This window comes from Emydura macquarii, unplaced genomic scaffold (assembly GCF_026122565.2).
Source record: "Emydura macquarii macquarii isolate MOO-44397 ecotype Brisbane River unplaced genomic scaffold, CSIRO-AGI_Emac_v2 contig_3530, whole genome shotgun sequence".
In the NCBI taxonomy this organism is placed as follows: domain Eukaryota; kingdom Metazoa; phylum Chordata; order Testudines; family Chelidae; genus Emydura; species Emydura macquarii.
Genome location: NW_027133667.1, coordinates 3,685,352 through 3,712,809, shown reverse-complemented (window position 1 = coordinate 3,712,809; position 27,458 = coordinate 3,685,352). Strand labels below are relative to the sequence as shown.

The following is a 27,458-nucleotide window of genomic DNA, read 5'->3' as shown; positions in this document are numbered from 1 at the left end:
ACTAACCCTGCACTGAAACAAAAATAATAACTTTTGGGGGGCATTCACCATTACCGAGGCTACCCTGTCAAGACAAGAAAGCTCATATTTATTCCATTCCTCCAAGTCTTTTTATTATTTTATTCTGTAGTGGAGGGTAATTTGCTTTAAAAATGTGCATATGTTTCCCTACAATATTTATTACTAAATAATTTAAAGATTCCTTTTCCCATTTACGTTTATGTAGCTGACAATAGTTTGTTTTGACACTTGGGGGAATATTATTTCCTAAAACTGCAGATTTATTGTAGTTTATTTTGAAGCCTAATACCTACCCAAATGCCGGAGTCAATTGTTCTATAATTTTTAACGAAGCTTCTGGCTCCTGCAAATATAACAAGACAGTGCCAGCATACAAAGCTATTTGTGGTTCTAAATCAGAAGACATTTTGATGCCCGTTATCGAGGGGCTGTTTCTCCTATTTATTACAATGGCTCTACTGCCAAAGCAAACAACAGGGGGATAATGGGAAATCCTGTCTCATACCCTTAGAAAAATTAAGAGGAGGGAACTGGTGACCATTAACCAAAGCAGATGCTTGAGAATGAGTCTATAGGGTCATTATGCCCTAATAAAACTAATTTCCAAAACCAAACCTTACCAAAACCTATCTGAGGTACTCCCACTCCAGCTGGTAGATGGTTTTCTCAGCATCCAAAGAAAAGTAGTGCACAGAAAGAATAGCTAGAAATAACATTATGAATCAAATTCAGAGTTCTCCTGATATTATCAGATGCCGGCCAGCTATGAACCCATGATGGTCAGGGTGAACATATTTGAGAAAGATAACACTTACTGCTAGCACCTTGGCATACCTTTTAGCATCCAGACTGGTCAATAAATAGGTCTTAAATGATGCACAGTTGGTCAGATATTTTCCTTCTTTAGGAATGACCACTTTTTTGCCTCTTTCCGTTAATCTGGAAACTCATTTCCCTTCTATATACTGTTAAACAATTCAGTTAAACTAGGGACCAACACTTGCTTTAGAGCTTTGTAATATTGCCCAGAAAACATTCAGGACCTGGAGCCGTATTGGATTTTAACTTCTTAATTAAATCTTCACCTTTCTTTGCAGCAAATTGCCCCTCAAGAGCTGCCACATCATCCTCTGAGAGCTGAGGTAATTTCACACTTCTCAAATATCTATTAATAGGTTCAGGATTTGGATGTTCTGACACATACAAAGTATGGAAAAAGTTAGCAAATGTTTCCGAGATCTGTTTGATGCCAGTTACTAAATCTCTTTTTATTTCTAATAGGATAAATCAGCCATCCCTCTTATCTGCTTTATTACCCTTTTTCATAATATTATTATAATATTTTGCTATATGTAACATCGCCTCTCAGTTATTTTCTTATATACTCTTAGATTTGGTAGATTTATGTTTACCTTCCAAAACAGAAAGTACTTTAACCAAACCCTCTTCTTAAAGAGCTTTCAGATTTTTGTGGTATGTTGCTTTATTTATAGGGATTCCCCCCATTACTGCCTCTCCAGCATACCAGAGAACACTTCTATTGATCTCTTCTGTATCATTTTCTTCTGTATACTTCTGGAATTTTTCTTTCTGGCCTTGAATTCTAAGGGGATCATACAACAAAGCTCCATTCAACCGCCAGGCCCTTTGTTTTTCCACTGAGTTCCAATCTTTTAATCTAATATATGCAGGGGCATGAGCAGACTAAGTTATAACTCCCAGATGTCTTATTTAAAGAAGAGGCACAAATGTTAGACAGAGCTCGCATCTGGCTGGGGTGGGAAGGGGGAGCTTGCTGATTTTAACAAAGGGTAATCTACTGGGCGAGAGCAGAATTGGTACTCATGGATTAGTCCATTAATGTCATGACTGTTAATGTTAAGGGGACGAATGATCCAACAAAAAGCAAAGAGGTATTCTGCTCACTGAAAAGATTGTTGTAGTATAATCTATTTACGGGCAACACACTTGAAGAAAAATTATAAATACTGGAATACTTCTTGGATAGAGTTACCCTATGTCACTCCAGGGGAATCTAATAGCAGAATGGTGGCAAAGCAGTTTGCTAAACACATCCTTTTTGTTGTCAACCACTCATAGTTAGAGGGCAGATATATTTTAATTAAGGGGTTCCTGAAAAGTAAACTTGTCACCTTACCCAATGTACTCCCAATCAAGGGTAAACTTTTTTTTTTACCAGTTTTTTTTTTGTTGAGGTTATAGACATTTTGGGGAAAGGGATATTATTCTAGGGGGATTTTAATGAGGTGCTTAATCCCACTTTGGATCAATCGAATTTACACAGAGGGCATGAATCAGAAGGAACAAGTGCGAAGTTGCTGCATCACTTAGAAAATGTGGATCTGGTGGATGTCTGGCAGGAGATGAAGCTGGACATCAGAGCCTAGACATATTATCCTGCTACTCGTGAATCTTGTTCCAGGATTGATAAGATTTTTGCTTCTCGGACCTTTCCAATTTCTGTGCTTGTTTTCTACACTCTTAAAAGGGCTCAGCGTCACAGCCCTGCAGCCAGACATTCTGTTTATAGATCAAGTGCAGCAGCAGGGGACTCTGTCCTAGGCTGATCCTCAAGTATACCAACCCTCTAGAAAACAACGCCAGCAGTAGGGATTGTTTCTCTGATGTGGACACTTGTCCACTAAAATGGCCTTTTTTTCATACTGGCCCCTGCATAGCAGTTCTTAGGTCTGATCTGCATGCGTGTTTTTTTTTTTTGTTTACCTGAGCTGAACACACTTGCTAATGTTCAGCATCATGTTAGTTAATAATGACTATGTGGTGTGGTGTCAGCTGACTGTTCGGTTACACCCAGCTAATGCAATTGCTGAAACGTTCAGACATAAGATTTTTGTAGTGGAGAGCAGGCCTCGGGAACCACTAGATTTTGCTGAACTTGTGGTAGCACCCTCGGAGGTGCAAAGCTCCACCTTCCCTTATGAATCCCTCTGAGTCACCTCAGTTGTGTTTCACTTTTAACGTGAAGAGTTTATTGTGCTGCTCATGCAGCTGAGAGAGAGGAAGTTTTATGCTGTTGGGCTGATTGTCCTTTGTGCGCTATTGGCGATAAAACCATTTCAAACATGTGAAATTGTAAAGTAGACATCTCTGGCCTGGTTCTCATTGTGTTTGAGCTCAGACGAATATTTGGCAGTGGTCAGCTTTACTGGACGCAGTAAAAGTGAACAAGTTTTACTGGTTCATTTTAGGTCTGCTCTTTTTACCTGTAATCACCATTAGAACAGCAGCCGCTTAAGCCTCCCAGGGCCAGGGCTGGCCTTTCCGCTTGGAGCAGAGCTGCATGAAGCGCTCAGAAGCAACATACTTCACACCAGGCAGGGAATTAAACTGCACTTTGAAATGTTTTATATGCAAGTGTATTCCGTGTTCAGCTTTTTTTTTTTTTTTGTGCAGCAGCGGCTGGAACACATTACTCAGGATCTCATCTTTGGGGCTGTTTTGTTTTCCCTCCTCTAAACCTCATAGTCTTAGGGCAATATGTGACACAATAGGAAACCAGGGTCTGAAACTGAGCGAAGGGGAGATCTAGGCTGGATGTCAGGAAGAGTTTCATAATGAATAAAAATCAGCATGGAAGAATCTCCCCCAGGGAAGTAGTAGAATCCTTGTCATCACCAATTTCAGCTAGGCAAAACACATAGGCCAGGGTAAGTCTATGAAGGGACAGTCTTGGGGTGGCAGGCTAGAGACTGGAGGAGTGTCCAATCAGTCCGATACATTTCTTTAACTGCATACTGATAAATGGCTTGAGTATATGTGCCATTATGGCTTGCTGTAGAGGCTTCTGCATATCCCCTTTACAAGGGAAAATGAAGGGATGCTGGTTTCTTAGAACTTCAGACATTGTCTACGTGAAGAGGGGTGTTTGTAATCCAGGTTTAGCCAAGAGGTTAGATCAAACATTTCATCACAGACCTCGTCTCTAGTTTTTTCAGAGAATGGTTTAAAGGATAAGATTTAAGAAATTAAGGCAACTTCTAATATACAAAATAATGCTGCCAAACTGGCCTGAGTGCTGGGTGTGGAACCCAGTTGAGGGGATCTGAGCCTGGTCAGGTTACAGTATTGTTGTACACAGTGCTACAGTTAAGCAGTTCAGCACAGGAGGGATGTCCATTTAAGGCTTGAGTTTATTAACCAGAGCAGAGGTAGCTGTGTTTTACCCTTCTAAATCCCAGGTTGCTTTTTATGGCAATATAGGTATGCTTCTCTGAACCTTGAATTTAAGATATAAAAAACTGAAGTCACATCCTCAGCTGCTGTGAATCAGCACAGTGCCATTCCAACAGCCAAGGATTTGGCTTCTTTATTTCCTCAAGCGTAGTAAGAGGAAGAACTTTAGGCTGACCATTGAGAACATTCTTCATTTCCTAGCTTGCATCTGTTGACCTAAATGGACAACTGAAGGGGATCTGAATTGCCCTTGATCTTTAGTATATACAGTCAGTTAGTGTAGCATTTGGGACACTCCCATATGGACATAGTGGCATTTAGAAATTCAGTTGTGACTGATAATTCAGCATAAAGCCTCTTTCCCCCTCCCCCACTGAATTTCACTTGTTTACAACACTTCTCACTGCTCCAATCTATCCAAAATTACTTCAGCACCATCGTGTCAGTTATACAGTGTCTTGCTTACATCATCATTTTGTAAGATCACCACTGCATATACTTTTAAAGACAAAGTTACAAGAATTAGGAGCGGTGTTGAACAAAGAAAGTTTCTATTTCAATTGAAAGATTTCTATACCTACACCGACTATACTTCAGAGCATTTATAGTCTAGTCAATACAGGGGTATTATGCATTAGCAGTCCTGTCCAGGTTCCACATATGCTGTGTACGTTAAAGCCAACACAAGACCATTATATCCTTTCCAAGAATTATTTGCTATTTCTTGTCTGACCATTTTCCTATGGAAATCTTTGAGAAAAATACAAGTTTAATGCCCTCGTCCCTCCACTTCCCTTTATTTCCCCTTCAACAATGGACTTCAATTTTCTGGGCTACCCCAAGACAACTTTTCCTTCTCTGTATATTTGGATATGAGGTGGACAGTGGCTTTTCTAATACTTAGCCTGAAAACACCTAGAAGGGACTGAGGCCTTCCCTTCCTACAGGTCTTGATTATCCAGTCAAATGTCCAAAAAATTGAGATGTTTTCTGCTTCTGGAGGAAATACAAGGATGTTTCTACAAGTGTACCATGTTCAGCCAGATGTCTTTCGTCCATCTATTTGCTACTGTTGGAATTACAATTACTGTCTCACACCAACTACAATATAAAGACAATGATGTTTAACAAAATATCCCTTTAAATTCACATTACTAGAGCAGGAAAGACTGGTCAGGAGTTTGTATTCACTGTAAGCACACTACAACTGTGTTCAACTCAGATGGTTTGGGCCCATCATCAGTCACTTAAACAGAACTATCCTTCAACTGTTGGCAAGTCTGACAAGGAAAGTTGGAAGAGACAAATGAAATGTAACTTCATTCATGTTTTAATTCTGATGTTCAGGAAAGTCTCCCTTAGAGTGAAAGCCCCACCTTTAGAACTAAGTGTGTTTGGACAGAACCCCACAACACTGCATTGAATACATCCCGGTACGCTTTATTTTCAGTATTCATCATTGAAGGGATACTCCGGATGGTCACGCCACCTGTAAAGAGAGTTCAAATAAAGAATCTTTACTACAAAAGCTATTACATACAGCAACACTGGACACTAGTAGTATTTCCTGCATCTATATCTATCCTGCCTAGCTCCAGCGTTGGTTGAAGTCTCTTCATGCTACTGTAATAAAAAAGTGTTACTAGGAGTAATCCAAAAAGGCTTAAGAAAAGAAGATAACATTTGAAGCTGACAGAGTGAAAGTGGTCAAAAGTTGTTCATTGACCCACATGAAGAAAGTTATGGGGCAGGATGTGTGTGTTAGTGAAGTTCCGTGAAGACTGGTATTCATGCCACAGAAGTCAGTACTGGCCGTGACAGCTTTGTGGGTAGTCTCAGGAAGCCAGAGACTTAAAGGCATGGAAAATGAGGTGGTCCCTTCCAGGTCAGAGATGAGGCACATTAGTGAAGGGCAGATTAGGGCAAGCTTTCCCTGTCAGTGCTTGACCTGTTTTGTGACTAGAGACTTCAAAACTATCGCAAAACGTTCTACCACTTGCAGAAAGTAGGAGTAAATCTTCAGGTTTTCCTACTTCTGCAGGAAAAAAAAAATCCCACTGTTTGTCTGATGGATGTTATGTGGCTAGAAATGACTCTCAGCTGGAGTCCAAATATCGGCTAAACTTGGAGGAGTCAGAAACAGCAGTTCTGAAAAAAAAAATTGCATTTCTTTAGCTCCAGTTGTTTGAGCTGGCATAGACAGGTCTGCTCTGGCTTGGCCTTTTTTTCCATGAGTCGTCTGCATCCAAGCTAGTCCTGGCTGTCCCCTTTATTGAAAAGGCAGTGACTCAGCCGGGGTGTGGATACCCTGCTTAGTTCTTTCATAGCATTAATGTTTGAGTGGTCACAAGGAGCCTTTGAATGACCTAATTAAGGTAAAGGGGAAGTTTATGTATGTTAGTCCGATTGTTTTATGTCCATCTGACTACAGACTCCATTGGAAGACTTCAAACTCCATACAAGTTGTGTATGTCTAGGAAAAGTAAATAAGATCTAGGAGCACCATAAAATGCAGGCTTGTTTCCAGAGCCAATTGCAGGAGAGCACAAATGTCTTCTACATTTCCCTCTCTTTAGTCCCAGAAAACCTGGAGGTTATACTACACTTCCAGTCTTGTGACTAAATAACATTATAGGTGGTTTCTGAAATGAAGGAAGTTTTATAATGAAAATGTAAGCCAGCATTTCCTGTCAGTAAAAACAAACGGCTGTGTGAAACACTGCTGAGAATACAGCTGCCACGATGTAATTTACCTTCACCATTAGTGTATTACCAGTAAAGCTGGATGAAAACAGGAATTTGTTCCCTAGGAAGTGATATTTTGACTTTTTTCCTTTCCTTTTTGGGATGAAATTTGCAGAATGGAAAGTTCCAAACATTTCAATTCAGCAATATTAAGACATTTTGTTTGGACACTTTCAACCAAAATGAAACATTTACATTCCCAGGTTGAAAAGCTGTGGTTTGTTGAACCAAATCAAACCAAACTGAAACAAAACATCTTGATGTTAGTTTGTGTCCCCCTGAAAAGCCATAGTGCCTCATATTTCCATGTTTCTTTCCACTGGGACTAAATCTCATGACATATGTGGTCGTGTGACTCCCATAGTGCACTGCCGGTGGTTCAATGAAAAGGGATATAATGCATCATGGGAGATGAAGTTCAGCCAAGGAACCTGGCTCATAGGGGAATATGGGGGCATGAGGCATCTGAATTTCAACTCTCATGAGGCATTATGATACATCAGGCTGACATAGATAAACTGACCTGAAATATTATATTTAGATTTCCCAAATCAAACAAAACAAACATTCAACAAACTGAGTTTTCTTGAAGACAGTTTAGATTTTTCAGACACTGCATTATCTGTCAAAAACATTGATGTAAAATTCCCCTCTAGTTAGCATTTTCTTATTAGTTACCAAGGGTTAACTCATGCTATCAGAATGAAATGTACTTGCACACAACTCCACTGTAATTTACTGCTGGAAAAGCCATGGGAAAATAAAAAATGTTCATTCGTACCTGCAATAGTGGAATATATTCTACAAATACATTAAGGGTATGTCTACATTGACGGCGGCAAAGTCGCCGCTGTCAGATCGACCTATCTGGATTGATTGAGTGGTCAGTGAAGTTCTGCTCAAATCGATCCAGAAGTCTTATGCTGTTAATCCACCCCCTCCAGTGGGGGGCGCAGTGCAGTGAAGACAGTGTGCAGAAAAGAAGCACAGCAGTTGACCGGAGTTACGGAAGCTACTCTGTGTAGCTTTCCTTAATTCCCAATGACTGCCGCCGAATCGCCGGGTAAATGTAGACCAAGACTAAGTAAAAATATATTTTAATTTTACTGTTTGACCTTTTCATGCAGGAATTGACAGGCTGGACAGACCAGAGGTCCATCTAATGTAGTGTCTTATCTGACAGGGGCCAGCTCCAGATGCTTCATAGGAAGGTGTTAGAACACTGTATTAAGCAGATCGGGTGTTATCTACCCCACACACATTAGGCAAAATTCTATTCTAAAAATTTGAGATTCACTTAAACAGTGAAGCATAAGGTTTAACCTCTCCTCCAAAAAGCTGTTAATTATGACAATTCTCTATTGGACTTACATTAGCATCTCCACGTAGCGGGTGTTTTTATTCAGGGCTTCAATTTCCTTCATTTCTTTATCAGTGAGTGAGAAGTCAAAAATCTAGGGAAAGAGGATATTAGGATTAAATTCGCATTTCTTTTAATGAAAACCCTGAGACTAAATTATAGACCAATCAGACTAACTTTGATACCTGGAAAGATCCTGGAACACATTATTTTAAAAGCCCATTTGTAAGCACCTAGAGGATAATAGGATTATAAGGAACAGCCAGCATGGATATGTCAAAAACACATTATGCCAAACCAACCGAACTTTCTTCTTGGACAGGATTAGAGGCCCAGTGGATAGGGGGAATCAGTAAATGTACTATCCTGATTTCAGTAAGGTTTTTTATACAGTTCCACATGACATTCGCACAAGCAAACTGGGGAAATGTGGTCTAGATTAAATTACTGTATGGTGGGTGCACAACTGGTTGAAAGACCATACTCACAGTAGTTATAAATGGAGTGATGTCAGAACCAGGAGGGTGTATCTAGTAGGGTTCCCCAATGGTCAATCTTGGGTATGGTACTAGTCAATCTTTTCAGTAATGACTTGGATAATGTAGCGGAGAGTATGCACCTGTCTTCATTGAATTTCATTTTGATGATTTTTAGACCACTTCTCCAATTTGTCAAGGTTCTTTTGAATTTTAATCTGGTCCTCCAAAGTGCTTGCAAGCCCTCCCCATTTGCTATCTGCCAGTGTGATAAGCAACATACTACACTTAGAAAGGAAAAATCAAATTCACCATTATAAAATGGGGAATAACTGACTAGGTGCTCGTACTGTTGAAGAAGGTTTGGGGATTATAGGGATCACAAATTGACAGAGTCAACAATGTGATGCAGTTTAAAAAAAACAAAAAACGCTAATATTCTGGGGTGTATTAACAGGAGTGTCAGATGGAAGGCATAGGTGGTAATTATCCCGCTCTGCTCAGCACTGATAAGGCCTCAGCTGGAGTACTGTGTTCAGTTCTGGGCATCACACTTCAGAAAAGATGTGGACAAACTGGAATGAGTCCAGAGGAGAGCAATGAAAGTGTTAAAAGGTTTAGAATCCTGACCTGTGAGGAAAGGTTTTTTTAAAAAAACCAAACTGGGCCTGTTTAGTCTTGAGAAAAAAAGACAGAGGAAACCTGATAAGTTTTCAAATACGTTAAGGGCTGTTATAGAGAGGACAGGGATCAGTTGTTCTGTGTCCACTGACGTTAAGATAGAAGTCATGGGCTTAATCTGCAGCAGAGGAGATTTAGGTTAGATATTAGCAAAAACTTGCTAACTATACGAGCAGTTATGCTCTGGACAGGCTTCCAAGGGGGGGCAGGGGGAGGTTGTGGAATCCCCATCCACAAAGGTTTTTAAAAACAAATTTGACAAACACTTTACAGGGATGGTCTAGGTTTACTTAGTCCTGCCTCAGCACAGTGTGCCAGACTTGACCTCTTGAGTTTCCTTCCAGCCCTACATTTCTATGAAATTTCAACTGTAGTTTTCAGAAACAAATTCAAAAGTCTTTGTTCATTTTAACTAAATATGAAAGTCTTGGATTCTGGGGAGGGTTTATTAGATTCCTGTAATATTTGCCAAGCTCAGTCTCAAGGACAGAATGGCAATTCTGCTAACGTATCTGTACCAGGGGTTTCTTAAAGGAGACACACTGCCTAGAAAAGGGGAAGCAATAAGGGAGAGACGCATGCATGCAATAATGGGGGTGTGAGCCATGCTCGAACATCTCTAGGGACCCTCTTCCTCCCATGTAGGCAGAGAGGTACATTTACACCTCCTCTTCCGTGTCTAGCTATCAAGGAAGTACAAGCTCTGAGCCGTGGCTGAGAATCGAGGCCATGAGTTGCACGCAGATTTAGAGTAATCAAACAGCTAAAATTCATCACTATCTGATTTGTCCACATTAAGTGCTTACTTGATCTCCCACTGTTGCATTACTGCAGGTGGGAGCACTAATGTAGACTGGTCGCTCGAGTTTTAGCCCCCATGTCATCTAGACCGACTCTGAATAGATCTCGATGACACTGATGAAGATTTCTGGGCCCTGTCCATAACAGCTTCCCCTCTACTGCACCATCACCAGGTGATAGATATGATGGAGATTGAGAAAGTCAACATAGACAAGGTTTATGGGGTTTTTAATTCTCACCTCTGCCTAAGGAGAGAAGGGGAAGACATCCTCAGTAGGGGTCAGCACAATATCAGTGGAATAGAGACAAATCTATAACTTACCTGGAAGTTTTCTCTGATCCGTTGTGGATGGAAGCTTTTGGGAATGACCACCACCCCTCGCTGGATGCTGAAGCGCAAAGCAACCTGTGCTGCAGTCTTGCTGTATTTTTCCCCAATGGCATTCAGCACAGGGTCCTTTAGTAAAGGAGGGGAAGACACATTTACCCTTGAATCCAAAAAAAAAAAAAAAAAAAAAAAGTGGGTTTTATTTCGATTCTGGAGTATTTAAAGAAAGTGGCAGAGAGCTGAAATCAAAAGCAAAAACTTCATTTCATAACAGATTATCCAAATAAGATTAGTTCTAAATGTATCTGTTATCACCACATGTTTGCACTGTTTCCCGTTGCTTATGTCAATCAGTAAGATTTGTGGAAGTAATATGCATAAGTTCATCTACTCACCCTTGACCTGCAGTTTATAGATCGTGAGCCAGCACTCACCTTCCATACTGAATAAGACATTTGGACGTTTGATTACCAAATATTACAATGGGACATGAGCTGAAGAGTAATGATGTGATAACATTTGAAAGGCAGTTAAAAAGTCTCCCACAGGAAGCAACATCACTTGGAACTTTTAAAAGTAGACAGGACAAGACACTGGAAAGTGTACCATGGGGGTCAGTCCCACATGAGCAGAGAGATGGACTGGATGATCTAATAAGTTGTCCACCTCTAACCTCTGATCAAGTTCAAAGAATACAGGCATCCTCTTGCCTTTGGGAAACCTGATATTGTACTTGTGTTTCCTGATGATCATGATCTGCTTCTGAGTCAGGTATTGAACAGATAAATGAAGTTACCATGGGATCAGTTGTATGGAGAAAAGAGGAGAGATGGAAAGTAGCACAGAGGCTGGGGGAGAGATTCTTCATAACTTCTCGGAAGAGTTCCACGTGCTTTCCCCTGGGTAGGTCCTCTGTTCCGTTTAGTGCCCCGAATGATCTAGTGTTTGCCTGCCATGCAGCTTCTGGTGTCAGCCTCAGAGCTCCATATGACAGCTACTTCTCTTCCGGCCAAGGAGATTCCCCATGGGGCTTATTCACAGACATTGCTTATCAACAGAGCAAGGCAGGGGATAACTTTAGGAGGTCATGCAGTGCTGCCTCGGTGGCTATGTCTACACTGCAGCTGGGAGTGAGCCTACCAGCGTGGGTAGGCAGACTCGCTCCAGTGTGCTAAAAATAGCTGAGTGGCTGTTGCAGCTCCAGCAAACTCTCGGGCTAGCCACGTGAGCTCAGACCCAGGGGGTTGGGTGGTCTTGAACCAGAGCTGCTGCCTGAGATGGAACATCCATACTGCTAATTTTAGTGTGCTAGCTTGAGTCTATCTACCGGGGTTGTGAGGATCGCTCCCAGCTGCGGTGTAGACATACCCTGAATAGCCTGAGGGCCAGAAGAATACCGGGAATCGCAGTTTGGATTCCAAAATTAGAGTTGAGAAGCTACAGCTTAGTAAAAGGGAGGGTGGGGTAGATTTACCCAAGTCCCAAATTACAAACTTTGGCTTCTCTGAAGAACATTCTCAAAGAGGAGAAGCCCAACTCCAAATGCTCATACTTGCCCCACTGGAGGACAGCAAGGATTTGGGAGAAGCCATTATATTAATTTTGCTGGATTTCTGCGGGAACATTTGCAACTCTCTGGTAGCAGTGTTCACGCCACAAGTGAGGCTCATATGTAGACTTACCACGTTTCATCCCTTGAAGTTCCGAGTGGACTGTACCCAACAATGACAATATCATGTTGTCTGCAAAATTCTAAAAGCTTAGGCTGGGTGAAATATGGGTGGCATTCAACCTACATGAGTGAAACAGAAGAAGCAATTAAATAAATAAAATAAATAGTGACATACAGAAAGATATGTCAAGAAGTTATTCAGTATGTTTGACCAAGCCATCATATCAGATGAATTAGAGATTGTAGGGGAAACTGGCTCAAGAAAAGGGAACCTTTCATCCCCTAGATTAGTCATTCAAATCCAGGCCAGGCCGGTGGTAGCAGGCCCATCCTGACCTTCCCAGGGGAGAAACTGTGACAAGAGTGTGTGAATAATTGATTTTTCACTTCACTGGCCATATCAAAAACATGCCAGATCAACCCAAAGGAAACTTTTTGAAACTTTTGATTCACTGAGACGTCGACCTGACTTCATTTTTCTGAGCCTTTAGTTGTTGAATAAAATTGAAGTAAATTTAGTTTTTAAATGAAAAGCAGCTTTGATTTGGAGGGAAAAAAAGATGTTTAATTTCAAAAGTGTCAAAATGAGATGTTCAGGTTTATGGAATTTTTAGGTTTGATCAAAACAATTCTGCAAATTCAACATGAATTCTGATATTCTAGTTGACCCAAACCTGCATTTTTCCCCCCAGCTAATGATGGAGAAGCTGAAATATTTCAGCTCCCAGCTCCAAAGATGATAAACCTTGAGCATGTCCATTCAAGAGAAAAGTTCAATTTATACAGTAGTCTAAGAGGAATGTGGTCCTCCTTTTTGGGAAACAATTCAGACAGTTTAATGTCTTTGCAATTCATTAGTATAATTTGCCTTCTCCCCAATGGCTAGATGGCAAATGAGATATGGAAGAGAGATTGGGAGCATAAGGATACTTGTTGATCTAACCCACCTGCCTTTAGGTTTGGCCTACCAGTTATGTATAAGCGACTTGAATAGAGATCTATGCCAGGAGGCAGGGTCATCTTACAAACATCAGGGAGTCATTTGTCTTTTCTCTTTGTATCCAAAAAGATGGCTCTCTTAGTTTGCCTCCAAAAAATTGGTGAAAGCTTTTGCCATCAACAGAAAAATTGAGGGGGATAAATAAAATGTAAAAAAAACCAAAAAACCCAACATTTTTTGGTATGGCTTCTCCAAACCTCTGCCTTTTCAGGCTGCAGCTATTGTATACCATCGCCTGCAGTGTTTTTCAGGCTATGTGCTCAACTTCTCAGAGATCCATTCCTGAGTTCTAAAAACAGCTTGCTCTTATAATAAATTCCTAAAGTAAATGCAAACCCCCTAAGAATTGCTTGTTTTTTTTTTTTTTTTATCATAGCCGTCTTCCTTGTATCTTTATTAGGTCCAAACAGAATGTAGTATTGCTATAGCTTGGGGAAGGGGGTTGAGGGAACGGAGTCAAACAATCTAGCCAAAAAGCAGTTCTGGTGTTTGGTGCTTGTGAAGTCTTAACTTGAATTTTAGTGCTGGTGAAAAGTGTTAGAATGATAGCCCTAGAGACAAGGAAACTCCTATGTAGCCAAAGAACAGATACAAGGACAGTGGCAGACTTCTTTAACACTGCCTTGCCAGTGTCCCTTCAAAGCCAACCTCAGAGCATGAGAGGATAGTTTCTTCTCTTTCCCATGCAATTTTTGGCCCCTCTTCTGATGCTGCTGACAAGGATATCCGTTAGCGCCAGTCACCGCGCATCTCTAGCGCTATCTCTCCTCAGCTCAACTCAAAAGCCAGCCCAACAGCCACCAGATGCTAATGACTTGCATCCAGAACAGCTACTTAGAAATAAACGATTACGGGCCCTGTTGTCATGGTTTTACTTAGACTTGACCATTGACTTCAGTGGCATGTTTAGCTTCAGCTGATAGCAGTAAGACCATCTCATGCCAAGTTAGTTTTTTGGTCTAGTACCTCCAGAGAATGACATAGAAAAGAAGGCCTTAGACCTTTTTTGGCTTATTGTAGTTTCTTTCAGATAGCTCCTTATATCAGACAAAGAAAGCTTTGAATAGCACAATATCCCATATGCTGTGAGGTTCTGCTTTAATTTTTTTAAATAAGGTAGCCATCTTGCTTCTCTGGTGGATGGTAAGCCTCTGTGTAGTGGCATGCCTGTCTCTGTCTGTTGGGAACCTTCTTGGATCAAGGCATTGAGACTCGAGGTACATGGCTGAATCGTTCTGATCATGTCTGCAGTGACAAGTATTCACATAGCACTTAAAATTCAAACCACATGGAACAGACTCTGGTTTTCAAGTGCTGGAGAGGGATCTGGAAGGAAATGGATGTTCCAAGCATTATTGGATATTTGTATTGAGTGTTGGAGTGAGTGTGATGGATTTTTTCACTCTAGGAAGGAAAGTTTAGCCTTCTGTGTGGTGATATGGTGGGTAGCAGTAGTTCATCTGTGCATGTACACAAATCCTTATATGCAGAAGTATTTGCATTACCTGTGAGCTGTGTACTGCAGTGCCAGTTTCAGATAGAATTAGGGTTTTGTTTGGGACCATACCTGATTGCTGACAGGTTTGTGCTTGAGCCCTGGCTTGTTCAGTATCATTTCTAGCTGCCTACGGTTGAAGTTGGACACACCAATGGATTTTGCCAAGCCTGCATCTTTACATGCTTCCAAAGCCTGCAAGGATAGCAATGGAGAACATTAGAAAGAAAGCTTTAATAGAAACCATCCAGGGAACTTAAAGTCAGCATTAGTAGCTAGTTGAAATATACTCTACTCAGGACTCTGATTCAGGAGCTAAGTGTGCACGCCTTTTACATGTTGGAGGGGCCAGCACTCCTGCACAGTGATGGCTGATGCTATCTTCCTATTCTAAACCCAGTTCTCATGCAGCCCCAGCTTTTCAGAAGACTGAACCAAAGCACCTCACATTTCAATGTTACTTCATACTAAGGTAGAATTTTCCCTGGATGCAGAGCAAATCAGAGGAGACATTTGAGACACAGCACTTATAAATTTCACAGGTTCACTTTCAGAGTTTTATTTAGAAGCACTTCTGCATTGCTTCAGCTTGAGGGGTTGGGAAAGGGAGACGACATTTGAACAAGAGACAGCTTCTCTTTCCTGTCACTTTCTGAATTACCTCCAAGCTATTATTTTAGCTGTGTCAGTGCAGGAGAGCTTAGGCCAGGCTCTTCTCCTGCCAGAGTCTACAACTAAGTCATTATTTTATGCCTGTAACACCAAAGTGATGCCATAAAAATGCGCATCACAAAAAAATCAGCATTAAGACTTCATTGTAAAATGAAGCAGCAGGAAGAGAAGATGGGGCTAAGGAGAATACGGGATATGTTTGAAATGCAAATATAGCCATGCAGTTAAAGAAGCTTATACAAACAAGGCAAACATACAATAATTCCTTCATTAGACATACTTAGACACTCTCCTTTAGTGGATGCTTTGCTTCATTAACAGGAGAAGAGTATCTTTGCTTAGAGAGTCTTCTCCTCTCTCCCCAAGCTGCTCAGATGAATGCAGTGGCCATTCCGTGGTGCAATGAAGCAGAGTTATGGTAGACTCTGCTCTTGTCTCCAACATCTGGGTACTAAATGTCCTGCTTGTCAGTTTTATTATTCTTTTCTGATTTAAATGAATAGAGGAATTAGGGAAGCAAGAGGCTCCATTTATTTTATGGCCTCTGGCTGGCCTCTTCTTGTCATGTGATTTTCATCATTCAATGGTGAGCCAAGGAGAATAGCTACAATACTGGCTGTTGAAGCCACACTGAAATAATTAAGTTACTCCAGGGATGAGTTTAGCCATCTGTATTTAGACTGATCCTAATATTTATGGGCAGCGACGACCCTCTTCTCAGCGGCAGCAGCTGGGTTTCTCCTGCCTGTTATTACTGAGGCAGTCAGGTTACAATATAGCCGTGCAATAAGAAACAGATTGAGGATAACAAGCTGCAGCGACTGAACAGACCATGTTTGACAGGTATTTTTCTTTTAATGTTTAAGTGAATTGGACTTGTGAATCTGCGAAACTAACACCACTGGCTCGGGCCAGACATACCGTGAGCCGCTATGCTGGGAGTTCCCCGCACAGTGCAGCTAGGATATCTGAGTCCCCCGGAAGAACCCCCTTATCATTCCAGTCCTGGGAGCCCACCTCCGAATTTGGCCATTGTGTCCAATTCTTGACCAACAGCACTTCGTGCTAAGCTAATACAGGGCGTCACTACACAGATTCAATGTGGACATGTAGCACCCTGGGCTATTCCCATCTCTTGAGGAGAGACGGCTGCTTGTGGCGAATTGTTAAAAGCCACCTGGCTTTATGATGTGCGATAGTGAGGACTAGACTGAGATCCAGACTCCCTTTCACCTGTGGCGTAATGGAAAAAAAGTGTGAGTCTCTAGCTATGAGTAGGGTTGGGTTGTCTATTGCCCCACCCTCTTTACTGAGCCAAAGTTTCTGCTTCTGAGCAAGGGCAGGTTTGAGATATTTCAAGGTGGGAACCTTGAAAGGCAGAGCCCATTGACAAGTTTAGAATTCAGCCTCACTATGCATTTTTCCTACCCTCTAAAGTCCTGGTAATGAAAGGAAACTTTAAGTTACCAGAATGGAATTCATACCCCAGAAGAGAGAGAGTTCTTTTTTGTGGGGCAACATAAGTTGCTATCCTACCTTGACATAGTACATCTTTTGTTACCAAGAAGGAGCAAGTCCTATATTATTAAGGCCCACTATCTCCTCCTCATTTTTAGGGTATAGCTACGCAACAAATAAAAGGGTGATTGTAGCACATGTTGGCATATGTGCCAGCTTTAGTTTTGCTAGTGTGGGGAACAATAGCAGCGAAGACATAGTGGCGTGGACTAGCAACCCAAGTAGCTACCCACAGTCCTCAGCAGGCTTGTACTGGGGCTGCTAGCCCAAGCTGCTGTCTCTTTGTTTTCATTACCTGAAGGAGCTGGATTAAAGCTAACACAGGCTGGCCTACCTGCGCTACAATCACACCTTCATTTGCTGTGTAGGTGCACCCTTAGAGTCAGCTTAACGCTGATGGAAAAAGCCACCCCAGGACATAAAAGTCCCGTTAATCCACGAAGTCAGTAGCATAGTCAGGGGAAAGGTAAGTTTCCCTACATTGCCTTGTTAAGGTTCCTCGGCCAGAGGGTGGAGGAACCACTTTTACAGATGTGAGGGCATCTAAGTGCATAGCAATGTTACAACTGCATACCTCCCAAGTGGCACATAAGTTTGTCTCATGGTAGATATATTTTCCGTTTTCATCTCTAGGGTAGATTGCATCTCCAGGCTGAAAGAACAAAGTCACAGTTTTCAACTTTCACACCTCAGAACAGAGGCTTTTCACAGTCTCTACATTAATTAGAGGATAAAAATTCAGAGACTTTCTAAAAACACTAAGTTCAAGAAATTATTCATGTTGCGCTTACCAAATCTTCCCTTCATCTACTAGAAATTGAATGCTATAGTCATTAGTGCACTCCCTGAAATATACCTCTCATATGGCTATACATTAAATATTCCATTCTAAGTTATGCCCCATGTGACCCTTGAAATTTCCAGGGGGCATGGCATTCAAGAGACTAATCCTCTCTTTCTCAAGTATTCTCTGGTGGCAGCCAAACATTTCCTTACTGCTAGACTATTGCAAAAGCCCAATTCCCCTGGAAGGCTGCTTGTTTGTGCTCTTCACCATTCAGGGACACTGAAGAACAATGCAAGTTAAACATCTGATATTGCAAGTTCCTGAGGGACCAACTCCCAGTGATGCTAATGAGAGTTGGGTGTATTTGTCACCTGACAGGCTGTGCCAAGAATCTTTCAGGATCATGCCTCATGTTCTCCCATCTCCCTTGGTACCACAAAGAGAACTTTAAGGATGCTTGCAAGCATCCTTAGACCTGGTACATAAGTGCACCACTTTCTCTCATTTGCTGGTCAATTTGTTGCTACTACAGGCAATATATTTTAAAAAGCCAATCATTCATCTGATATTAATTTCACTTTATTTCCATAAATGCCTTTTGTGGTGTCTGACAGCTGATTTGATTTCACATGACCACAACTCAAAAAGCGGGAGTACAATGTGTCGACAGGGTAATTCCTACGAATATGCAGCTGAGACTAATGTGCTCAGTGACTGGCGCCACCACATTCAATACATTCAGCTGCAAGGCATTTTAGGGTGAAAATGAATCACAGTATAACAAAGCATCCTCATATGTCAGAGATTAGACGATGATGTGGAATTAAGTGTAGGTTTCTTGCCTCAAAAATGGCAGCATTCCTCAACGCAAATCCCAGTAGATAGTAAGAAGTAATAGTAATAGACCTATGTCTTATTGGAAGAACCTTGCACTGGTAGGAAAAAGTAAGATGGCTTTTGGGTCTTTTCCATCTCAAATTGCATGAGAGAGAGAGAGAGAGGAGAAAGAGAGGTTTAGAGCTCTTTATGAAGATGGGAACTTAGTCAAAACATTTCAGGATTCTGGAACACCCTACTTCAAAGTTTGGTATATTTTATATGGATCATTATAAAGGAAGGGTAGTTGCAAAGCAGGTATGGACTTCTACCATCCCAAAGTTCATGGGCTGGATCTGGATCCAGGGGTTTGGTTTTAGGGCCATCACTCATTAGATAGAAAAAGAATGTTTAATTTGGGCACCACCTCCCAATTCCTTTGCTCCTACTTTTAGTATTGTAGACAGCAAAGAAAAAGAAAAGCTCAAAGAAACTGCAAGATCCAGAGTGCCCTTCTGTGGATTTCCACAAGGTTTAGTCCTCTCTCCCATCCTTCATAATGTCTATGAAGCTGCTGGGGGAAGTTGAGATATCAGTGTCTAAAAAGCCCATAGTAGCCAGATGGTACCCATCTCTACATCCTTTATAACTGATGCAAATAGAACCATCTCACAGAGCTACCTTCAGGCTAGAGAAAGCATGTGGATGAAAGATCTGGCTGAAGATGACCCAGGCAAGATGGAGGCAATGCTGATGGGAGGAGGCAGACAGTTTGGAGAATGAGGCGATCACAATTACTACGTCTTCAGAGACTTCTTCCCACAGCTTGTCAATTTAATCCATAGCGTGGGGTCCTCCTGGACTGGACTCCTTATGGTCGCAGGACACACAAAACAGTGACTACAATAAATGCTTTCTTCCACCTACAACTGGTCCAAAGATTGGGGCCCATTTTAAATAGACCCGCCTACTCACTGCCAGAAGAAATACAGACTCTAGACCTCACCGTCTTCAGAATGAAGTGTCAAACCCACTTTGACTTAGCAATCAAAACAAAGGAAGAGAGAAATGGCTATTTAACAACCCCAGCTCCTACTGCATCTGGGGAAGGCAGGAAGTTAATCAAAATAAGCCAGCGGTCTATCTATTTTCTCTTGGGATGCACTCAGATACTACAGTGACGGGAGACACTAGAAGAACCCAGATACCAAGCCTTTCTGGATATATTCCGAACTCTTCCAGAGTGAATTTTTGGTTTTGCTCCCAGAACAAAGTCCTCCCATAAAAGTTTGCATCAGTAAAATCAACAAAGAGATGAGTTTACAATTTAACAAAAGGCAGGGTTGTGGGTTTTGCCTCAAGCTTCACTGTTTTCACACATTAATGAAAGGCTAATTTTGCAAGTTAGATTTTTGGCTGCAAGAAAGGAAGTTTCCGTCAACTAGCAAGCCTTTGTCTGGGGCAAAATATGGGTTTTGTAACATGATGCCATTTTCTTTGGCAAATATGCACTGGCACAAATGTTACTACACAAAATACACAAATCTGTGTACCAATTGATGGAGTGTTGTTAACACACAGACTTTAAATTCGAAGAAGCTTTACGGAGATCCAACAACAGCTGTTGTAGATGGGGAGCGCTGGAAAGCTGTCCCAACACATGCTGCCTTTTGTGTGTGGTTTTTGCAGAAACAAATGTTCCAATTGCAAGAGATGCTTCCCAGACTTGGTCCTAACATTGCTCCCCACCTCACTGCATATTTTGTCAGAAAGTAAGGGACTTTCCTCTCCCCAAAGAGGAGCATGAGTGGATATCCAGCAGGACTGCTACTGTAATAGCAAACAAGAATGTTGATGCGAGGCCTTAGGGAATCAGATGTAGATTTCTTTAAAGGCAGCTGTCAATATCTTTATTTTGTGGGGCATTGACCTTCACCATATGGGAGAATGAACTATGGGAGGAAAGCAACAGAAGTAAAAGAAAACAGGAAATTCCAGATGGTGGGAACTATTTTCTAAAGTGCACCTAAAAGGGTTCCATACTGGAGCTTTATTTATATAATCCCTAACATCTGAGGCCAATTATTCTTGTGTAACTGAGCAGGATGCCATTTCTATAGGAGAAAAGGGAACAGAGGGCCTCTAACTGAGTGAGTTCCATGTGTCGGTTTCTGCTCTTTGGAGGTACTGGCATTTGAATGCACTGGTCACAGGAAAGCACGAGCTTTGAGAAGCAAAATATTCAAGTAGATTCCTTTCTTGGTGGAAGCAGTACTGTCCACTCAGAGCAGTCAAAAGTGAGCCAGCCTCTTACTCCCAAAAATAATTATGAATGGCTTAGTTATACTTTGGTTTTTAATATTTGCCTTCTGGTTTAAGACTCCGGGGAGCACTTGAATCATGTTTTCAACCTTCTCTCCGAAACCATGAGGGATAGTTACTTCCTTTTACAACCCCCCATCCTCCCGTGAGAGATGAAGTGATGTAAAGAGCTCGGGCTTCAAGAAAAAGCAGCAAATGGCATGAGACTGACAATAAAATTGCAAGAGTTGGCAACACTGGAGTGTTGATATTAATTCCCCAAATGCCAGCGATTCCTCAGAATGATGGAATAAGAAGTCATGATTATTTAAACTTTTGCCTCAGAGAAGCCCTTTTTGGATGCTACGTCTGTCCTCCTAAAGCTGTCTGTCTAGATGATTGCCACAAACAAGCAGATGTGTAAGACTTTTGTGCAAATGGTTTGCCATAATGCCTTTAATACTACGGAGACTGTCTAGTGGTTGGAACAAAGGCTGGGAGTCAGACTGGTTTTATTCCCTAATTGTACCACAAATGCAGTGTTGCCTTGTAAGTCACTTTACTCCTCTTAATCTTCCCATCTGGCCATAAGTAAACTTAGATTGGAAATTAAAAGGTTTCTAACCATCAGAGGAGTTTGGTTTTAGAACAACCTTCCAAAAGGGGACAAGAAACCTAAATGGTTTAAAGATGGAGCTTATATGAAAGGGGTTAAACAATGTGGTTACCTAAAATAGCAGGGGACTGGACTCTATGACCCAGCCCTATGCTCTATCTGGAAAACGGGGATAATACATTAAGTTAATGTGCAGCACCCCTCCATCTCGCAGCTGGCTTTATAGGCTGTTACAGACTATTTTCCCCTCTCTTGTCCCAACTATAAGAGCTCTCCTAGCATCAGAGATAAAGGCCCATTTCATTCCCGCTGACAACTGTGTTTGCACTATTTGGCCAGGATTCTCCACTTTACAAAGTTGATTTTAGTTGTGTTTCATCTTCTTTGATGAAGAGTGATATGTACATACAAAGAAGGTCAAGCATTATATTGTCACCACAGAACCACTTTTGTTAAATGAACAGTGGTCTGTACATTTGAAGAATTACCTGAGTCAGGGGATTTGGTTCATGCAGGCAGATACTATAAAAAGCATTAGGACTACTTTTCTCTTTACCTTGAAAGCCATTGGCAGCTCAATAATATAGAGATCAACATAATCCAGTTGCAGAATCTTTAGAGTCTTCTCCAAAGTTGGACGCACCAGCTCTGGTGGGTGACATGTATTCCACAACTGTCGGAGGGAAACAAAAAAACATAAAATGCTCTTGGTTCTAATGAGAAAAATAGTGACCCTTCTGGGATAAATTCAATTACTTGATTTCCCCCACCTTTCCCCCCTTTAGACAGCACTACAGAGTACATTGGGTTAGCACAGGATATAAGTCAGTGCTTTATTTGATGTTTTGTACACAAAGAAGCCCTATTTCCCCCCCAGGATGGATCAGCATAAAGAACTGACCTGAACCTTTACCCATAATTCATACTGTGCTGAACTAGTAGATTTAAAACACTCCCACATACTTAAATTTAGACAACTTTCTACTTCCTGAATTTGGTTGGATGTTTGGCAAGAGTCCTGTGATTGAATCAGGATTGGCTGAGAGAACCTGAAAGGGAAGGTTTCAGAGAGGCCTCACTTGGTTAGAATAGTTCAAATACTTATCAAAGCCACAGCCAGACTTTTGAAGTTTGCTTATTCCCACAGAAGGGCTCCCCCTTCCCTCTCTAGCAAAAAAATGAAACAAACCCACAACTTGAGCTGTGCACTTGTACTCGCGCTATGAAGTCTACACTTGACGCCACAAATCTCTGCAATTTTGTCCAAGTGGAGGCCACTGAGTATTTGTTCAGGGGTGAGAAAGCTACTTAGAAAACAAAGATGAACTCCCCAAATTCATCAAGTTTGGTATATACTGGTTTTTGGGGTTTTTTTGGTTCAAATTTTCTAATATCTGTGGTCAGTTTTGTCACGTGATCAAATGATTTTAGGAGCAAAGGACCAGGTAGGTTTGAGCAGAATCTTTGCTTTTCTGATGTGGCCAGAGTCACTGCGTGAGCTGGGGAAGTTTTTGTTTAAGCTCAGAGCCTCACTGAAAGATAGATGTTGCATTGATGCTCAGTTGGTGTGAAGCAGATATGGTTACAGTGAAAACTGAACTAGAGCGTTGTGTAAATCACAATTTCATAGGGGACACAGAAATCATGAAAATGCCCCCACACTAGGATTGTAAGTATTATCTTAGCTTACTGCGCTGTGCACTTGCAGAGGAACTGACTGCTGTGCACATGTATATGGAAAACACCTAGCTGGGAAACAGAATGGAGGTGTCTTTAAAAAAAAAAAAAAAAAAAAAAAAAAAAAAAAAAAAAAGGCTTAAAAAGGTATCTGCAGGCGCAAATGAAATTGACTAAGTTTACTGGTTAAATTAATTCCGTGCAAACCGTGAAATTCAATACTTTGCCATTTACATGGTCATGAATTTTCTAAAACAACCCACCCCATGATTTACACAGGACCTAATTATGCCTGCTTCCTCCATTGAGGGATTATTCCCAGATGCCAGTGGTTTTGAGAACATCACTGTTTTTGGATTCCCTTGTGTCAGTGGTGACCCAAAGTATCCATCATCTGGTTAGCCTGAAGACAGACCTTTCCGATGCAGTAATCCAGGCCTTTGTCTCCTCCCATCTGGGTTAACTGAATTTGCTCTATTTAGGGCTATTCTTGAAGACCACACCAAAATTTCAGCTACCACCTGACAATGCAGCTACACCTGTCTTAACAGAGGCAGCTTGAGTTGAGCAGAGTATCTGGGCTTTGTGCAGCACCGACCCTTAATCTGTTTTTGGAGGAAATTCAGGGTGTTTCTCAGTCCTAAATGAGGAGGGAATTTTTGAACAGAGGTAGCAGGGCTTTTTTGGTAGAGAGCCTCGATTCTGGAACTTTCTTCTCAATATGCAGTTGGCCCTTTTTAGGTGGTAGGATAATGTTTAATGGAAAACCTGCAGTTGCAATATGGGTGAGCTTGGAGCAAAGTCATTTTCAGCAGACAGTTACCAATTGTGATAATGGTATCATGCAACAGCCTTATATAGCTTTAGTGTTTGTTCCTTAAAAGTCCTTGCAAACTGATTACGAGTGTTAAGAGCATACAAATGCTAATATTAGCACACGCACAACACACCAATAAGCATCCTTTACTTGCACGTAATAGAAAGTGCATTGAACACAAGATAAAGACCAAAATATCAGGAGGCATTTTGTAATATGCCTTATCTAATGTGAGCCATGCTGAACTGTTGAACTATTCAGAGGTCCATCGGTTAGTCACTGCATGCCTGACTCAGCTTCCAGGAACGGCCGTTTAAGATGGGCCTAGATGTAGAAGAGAGAGTGACCGAAGCACGAGCGGTTTTGGTCAAGATTTTCAATAGGAATAACTCATTATGAGTGCCCTCATTGACACTTTAAAGGGACCATACTTCTACTTCCAGAGAGTCATGTGCCCTCACTCTGACATCTTGTAGAGTGCCTGAAGTTGGACACCCAAAAATATCATTAATTTTTCCTAGAAGTATTGGTCTTGGTATAACTTTTAAAAAGATTATAGGGTTTTAAAAAAATTTTTAAGCTGAAAAAAATGTGGATTCATTGTTTTACATCTGAAGACAGTTCACCTTATAAAGGTGATGACTAAGGAGATAGTCCACAACTTCCTCATCCCCTTTATTTTTATTGGATTTTCAAGATTAAATAACTGGTAGAAGGTTCATAACTGGTAGAATGCTGGTTCTAGCTATATGTTTTTTTCTAAATGCTCTTCTACCTTAGAGAGCCCTGTACAATTACCTATGAGGGTGTCAGTACATGAATACAGCTGTTTTAAAAAGCCGCAGAGGCTTCTAAGAAAGACTATGTAGCAAGGGCTGTGAACCCTGTTACCTTAGTTTCACTGGTGCCAAAAATATTAGATGTGTTTCATGATCGGTTTTCACAATTTGTACAAGCTATTATCTACACATACGGGTCAGCATTCAGCCTATCAGAAAGCTGCCAAGTGGCTGTGGCATTCTAGAACACCACATTCCCTGGAAATGTTACTTTTTAGCTTAATAAAAAAAATATCTGGGGTGAAAGATGACCATGAAAGCCTTACTACATAAGCCAAAGAAAGTTGGCAATTGATGGAAAGCCTCTGAAATCTTTGGATGCTTTCTCTGTGACCAACACGTTAGCATCAGGAGCCAAGCACAAATGCTGATTTCAACTGGCAGACACCGTATGACTGTACAAAGTCATTATTCCGGTACAACTGCCACTTAATGAATCTCATCTTGTCAACCACCACTGATGGGCTGGCGTGAGATTTGCATCATCAAAACATATAAAGACTTCCCTGAACACCTTCACTTGAGAAATTGCATAATTAAAGCCAGGTTCTCCTGTGAAATGTTTAGCACTTCCTGGGTTGGGTCAGGTCAGAAACAAGCACAGCTTTTTCTCATGTTATAATAATAATAAGTGGCCTACTGAGCTTACCACTGCACCTCTAATAATGCAAAGAATTAAGTTGGTCAGCTATTAGAGGCTAGAGATTTGCCTTTTGCTCAATTTATATGAGCTTGTGCTTTAGGAAAAAAGAGGATCAGCGTTCTAGTCCCACTGTGGCTTTGTGGGTCCTAGTGGGCATGGGGTGCAGAAAAATGACAGCCAGGAAATCCTTGGAAGCAATATTTTTTTCACTTCTGGCTCTAGAATGGGGGTGGGGCGGGATCACAGATTAAATATATATTTAACCCCAAAAGTTCAGGTTAAATCCTTATCTTGTCAAGTAGTGACCAGACAAGAGAGTAGAAAGATAGCTGCAGTACAGGAATTCTCACAATCTTGTTTGCTATTGCAGCCAAGGTAGAAATGCTTTTCTCTCAACGAAAGCTACAGTCTAGATAGGGTCAGGATCACGACCTCGTAATTTCTGGGAACCACATGTTCCACTCTCTCTAAAGAAAAGCTCTGTCCAACTGAACTTTGACTCAAGGACAAATACAAGACTTTTTGCCAATGGCTTGACAAAGTGCATTTAATAGGAAAGCTGTCTAGGGGTTAGACCGTGTGACTGGGTGTTAGAAGACTTTGCTTATAGATCTGAGTAGGAATTTTTCAAAATGTTTTTCCTGCAAGAAATGTCAGTTTGTTGAAACCAAAAGCTTTTGCAGGAAAGGGTCAGTTTTGCTGAATTCCCATTTTAAAAATGGAGACATTTCAAAATTGTCAGAAAGGCCCTGTTTTGACATTTTTGAAATGAGAAGTTGTTTCAAATCACTTGAAAAATGTAAAGTGCTCAATACAAACTGCTTTGATTGACCTGACCCAGAGCTTAGATTTTTGATTAAAGAAAACTTGTGACTGACTTTGTCCCAGTTAGGGGGAGACGTTGAAAATTTCACATCTAACTGTATCTGTGCAGAAAGCAGACGGAATGGTCTAGATGAAGCACAGGATTGGAAGTCTATTCACAGCTTTGCCACTGACTTACTTTATAACCTTTGACAACTCATTGAGCTCTAAAACCATCAGAACCTGTGGTTTAGAATCCTAATTTGTGGCATACTTAACTCCTAGAATGGAAGGTGCTATGGAAGTAAATAGCTACAATTGTTTAATACAAACACTGAATATGTATTCTTAATGTATGTCTGAAATATTTATACAACCAGTGTTTTGTGGCACACATTTAATATTCACTGTGCAGAGAAGGGAAGATATCAGGAGCACTGTGTGTGGTGGGGATTTTATAACATGAACATCTGCCTGTAAGAAATTAGCCTGAGCCTGTTAGTTCATTTCACATAACACTGAACTGGTATCTCCTGTGTACCAGTGACCTAGAGTTACAGTTGAATCTCTTTATCAATACTTTGAACCAAAGTTCTCCATTTCACTTTTTTGGTGGATTAAAAAAAAAAAAAAAAATCAGATTTAAGATTTTAACTTTGACTAGTTCATGATTCACTCTCCGAAGCCTTTCCCCTCTTGAAATCAAGCACAGGATTACATCATCACAAGATAGTTTTCTGCATTGATCACTGAGTTTCAGAGATAAATCCCATGACAAAATCTGGCTTTTATATGAAGTGGTTTTCAGAAATCCAGCTATATGAGGTTAGATCTAAAATTATTGGTAGCATTTTTCTTTTTGCAAGACCCCATGAAGTTGTCAGATTTTCTCCTCATGTCCTTCCCTGCTCCCAGCTTCCCCCCCTGCCCCACCCCACCCTGCTTCCCCGCAATGCATTGTCTCTTGTTAAAACAATTAATTCAAGCAATGGTGTTTGACTAGGCCTGCAATGGGAAATAATGTGCATGTGAAATGCAAGGAAAAGGTTACTGTACAAGATCCAAGTGGTTAATGATGGACAAAACCTCAGGAGGTTGGGTTTGGAAAAATATTGACATATTTGGATGATTTAACTTGAAATTAAGGGAATGTACTGCCTATTCAGCCCATCAC

General features: G+C 41.1%; 1 protein-coding gene across 1 annotated transcript in view; it reads right to left on the bottom strand.

Moving 5' to 3' along the window:
* Positions 1 to 5,543: 5,543 nt before the first annotated feature.
* AKR1D1 (aldo-keto reductase family 1 member D1) overlaps positions 5,544 to 27,458 on the bottom strand; it is a 46,809-nt gene continuing 24,894 nt past the window's right edge. Inside the window, exons 4-10 of the mRNA XM_067536062.1 lie at positions 22,061 to 22,177; positions 17,559 to 17,636; positions 14,867 to 14,989; positions 12,310 to 12,419; positions 10,622 to 10,787; positions 8,353 to 8,435; positions 5,544 to 5,725 (exon numbers count right to left, since the gene is read on the bottom strand). Of these exons, the coding sequence (XP_067392163.1) occupies positions 5,683 to 5,725; positions 8,353 to 8,435; positions 10,622 to 10,787; positions 12,310 to 12,419; positions 14,867 to 14,989; positions 17,559 to 17,636; positions 22,061 to 22,177 (720 nt within the window). The 3' untranslated portion in view covers positions 5,544 to 5,682. The remainder of the gene's footprint in view (positions 5,726 to 8,352; positions 8,436 to 10,621; positions 10,788 to 12,309; positions 12,420 to 14,866; positions 14,990 to 17,558; positions 17,637 to 22,060; positions 22,178 to 27,458) is intronic.